At 40.9% G+C, this 3,351-nt stretch overlaps 1 protein-coding gene across 1 annotated transcript; it reads right to left on the bottom strand.

Annotated features, from left to right (window-relative positions):
* Positions 1–2,775: 2,775 nt before the first annotated feature.
* On the bottom strand, positions 2,776–3,109 carry LOC136388735 (translation machinery-associated protein 7). Its single transcript, XM_066360547.1, has one exon. It carries the CDS (start codon positions 3,085–3,087, stop codon positions 2,893–2,895), a length of 195 nt encoding a protein of 64 aa, XP_066216644.1. The 5' UTR covers positions 3,088–3,109; the 3' UTR covers positions 2,776–2,892.
* Positions 3,110–3,351: the final 242 nt, after the last annotated feature.

Genomic DNA, 3,351 nt, shown 5'->3' with positions numbered 1-3,351 from the left:
TGGGTCTATAACCTTCATACAACATCAGTATGGTTAACTCTCTCATGGACTGACATAAATTTTTTGGCAGACTGGCACTGGTTTGTGAACAGGTGGTTGAAAAACACTGGTTTAAGTGGTACTGATATTCTTTGTGGGCTTTTTGTTTTATATCCTCTCTTCCCTGACCCTTATGGTATCTTCAGTAAATTAACAATTTTTCACTAATTAGAGTGGACATCTGTTGTTTGTGTCTATCTAGAGTTTATTTCATCTTCTGCTAACAGAACCTTGGTTTTCCTCTGGGGAGCCACCCAACCTCCCTCCCAGTCCATGTGGCTTGGAGGTTGTTGTTCTATCCTTCACCACATCACTAAATTCAGGGGTGGAGCACAGAACCCAGACCCGGCTAATGAGAGCGTCTCTCACATGCTTTCCTCCCAAGACCATAGATTCGGGGATGGGCATGTGATCCCATGGAATGGAACCGGGGATTTCTCCTTGGGACTCTTGAAAGAGTGGAATGTTCCCTTTCTCTTTCCCTCTTCTCCTCCTTCTCCTCCTCTTCTTCCTTCTTCCCTTCTTCTTCTCCTTCTCCTCTTTCTTGTTCTCCTCCTCCTCCTCCTCTCCCTTCTTCTTTTTCTCCTCCTCCTCCTCCTCCTCCTCCTCCTCCTCCTCCTCCTCCTCCTTCTTCTTCTTCTTCTTCTTCTCTCTCTCTCTCTCTCTCTCTCTCTCTCTCTCTCTCTCTCTCCCTCCCTCCCTCCCTCCCTCTCTGGGTTTTTGAAGAGAAGTGGGAGCTTATCAGCCAGAATTGTGAGGAAGCCAACCTAAAGCCTTTTTTGCCCCCCCTGTCGCTGCAAGTGGAGAGCCTGCCTGTGAATATCACTAACCCAGAGAAGAATACTGAAACTGGAATACAGCTGTACCAGATGCTGGAGTTATTGCTGGATTTGTTTTTGGAGTTTGTAGGTGTGTGTGTGCATGTGTTTGTGTGTGGGGGTGGGGTGGGAGGAGTGTTCTTAGAAATGTTATAAAATGTTTCAGATTTATAAAAATGTGTAGAATTAGTATAACAATAAACCTGAATTGTCATCATCCAACTGCAGAGATAAAACATGATCATCATAGTTTAAAAAAATACGTATTTTTTTTACTTCTTCCTGATTACAACCTTGTTCCTCCCTCCTGAACATGGAGTTCATTTCTTCCAATTACCCTTTTCTCTTTATATATGTATTCTTCAGTTATGTTTTTATGTATCCTAAAACAACAAAATAAACAAATGGTATTGTAGTATATGCATTCTTTTGTAACTTGAATAGTTTCATTCAACATGTGTTTGTGAAAATTATTCATGTTTTAATGTATAGTTTTAGTTCATCCTTTTTCTCTGCTGTGTAGTATATTTCATTGTATGGCTACTCCACAGTTGATTTATCCTTTCCCCTTTATTGGACATTTGTGTTGTTATCATGAAATTTTCTATGATCTAATAAGTTGATTTTTCTGCTCAAGCCAATTTGAGCTGAGTTTTCTGTTAATTTAAAGGGTTCTGAAAGCTTTTATGTGACCTATTGCAAGCTCAAAAAGAGGGAGAGGAACCAGTTGCTATCTGGGTTATAATTATTCATTTTTTTTAAAAGCATTGGAATGAAAAAGACTTAAATACTTGGTGGTGACACTGAATAATCTTTTAAAATTTGGTTTAAACTTTTCCAAAATATGTATTAGCACAGTTAGAAAAAAACACCTATTAGAGTGAAGATTAGGAGATAGTCACTGAAAAGTGACTTGTTCAGGGTAAAAATGGCACAACTTCATTAGTAGAATACAAGGAAGAAAGAATTTACAATATACACTTCATAGCAAACAACATGAAAATACCATTTAGGTATTTCTCCAAAGAGTCTTTTCCCACTGTGTCACTTGACTCCCTGGGGCATAGAAGACCTTATTTATCAGAAAGGTCTGGGCCTTGGAAATGAGGTCCACTTTGCTCAAGGGTTGTCTGGTTGTGTGTTTTACTGGACTCAGGAGGATGCAACCAGTTGGAATGGCACACTAGTGTGCCTTGTTTTTCTTTCTCCTTCAGAGTCTCAGAGCTTCCCCTTAGAAAGGATAGCTACTGAACCCCCAGCTGGAACCCAACCCTGTGAGTCACCCCATTTAATAACGCTAAAGCAAGGAAAAAATAACAACGAAATACTATCAGTCTTTATATAGGGTGCCTTGGAAGATGGTGCTGAAATGAGAGAAGCAATGAGAAATCGTTCCCCAAATTAGGGCTAAGGCAGTTCAGATTTAGAATCTGCTAGCACAAAAGGGCCTTAAGCGTGATCTAATCCAACCCCCTCACTTTACAGATTCAGGAAATGACTCAAAGAGAATCAAGGTGATTTGCCCAAGGTCACACACCTAGTTCAATGGTAAAGCTTGGACTTGGCTATATGTGTCTAGATCATTTTGCTCCATTATCTTAGCTGAAGAATGATGATAAAGCTATCGCTTTTGCTATCAGCTGTGCTGAAATTCTTATAATTCACTTCAAAGAATTCTGGGTTGTTTGTCCCCCATTTTTTTTTTGTCATTTCAAATGAGTTGGTTTAATTCAGGTGTACAGAATTTGGGGCAGTACAGACTAAGAACACACTTGGACAGGATTCTGGCTGGGTTTGCTCTGACCGCACAGCTAAGGCTGAAATGGCAGAGTAAGAACTAAAGAGATGAGCGAGCCACTACATGGTGGTTATTATCATTTTTTTTACAAAAGTTTATTCTTAAATATACAAGAGGCTTCCAGACAACACGTCATTCTAGCTATACGTGGCAAGAGATGTTATGACAGGGAATCCAGATATTAAAACAGAAATGGAATTAAGGATCATCACCATTGCCCCAGGCTCAAGGAACAGCTCACTTTTTGCCAGATTTCTTAATTCCACCCGATGCTAGGGGGCCCTTCCCCGCGGCCTTCGCTTTTAGCTCCTCAAGTTTCTTCTGCTCCTCTTTTTGCTTCTGCTTGAATGCCTTATCTTCCTCGTCCATCTCCTTGGCCTGTTTCTTGGGCTGCTTCAGGGGCTTCTTCTTGCCACCTTCGCGGCCAGACATGGTGCCTGCCGCCCCTTCCCCTGGTCCCTATTTTTTGGGTAACAGAATAACTTCATAGACAGCAGACACATGTAAATGTCTCTCCTTGTAACAAAAAATAGCAGGTGCCAATCTGGACCTGCTTCATGATTGGACTGGGAAGAAGGTAGAGAGTGAGAACACCAGCAGTGATTTTGGGGACAAGAATGGGTTGGTGTCCATGAACTGATGTTTAGTAAATTCAATATCAAACTCACTAAAGCAAGATTACAGTTATAAATATGA

This window comes from Saccopteryx leptura, chromosome 1 (genome assembly GCF_036850995.1).
Source record: "Saccopteryx leptura isolate mSacLep1 chromosome 1, mSacLep1_pri_phased_curated, whole genome shotgun sequence".
NCBI classification, from domain to species: domain Eukaryota; kingdom Metazoa; phylum Chordata; class Mammalia; order Chiroptera; family Emballonuridae; genus Saccopteryx; species Saccopteryx leptura.
The sequence above is the reverse complement of the archived record's forward strand: the minus strand, read 5'-3'. Positions and strand labels throughout refer to the sequence as shown.

Excerpts from the sequence above, each read along its gene's own strand:
- LOC136388735 (XM_066360547.1), bottom strand. The coding sequence starts at position 3,087 with ATGTCTGGCCGCGAAGGTGGCAAGAAGAAGCCCCTGAAGCAGCCCAAG.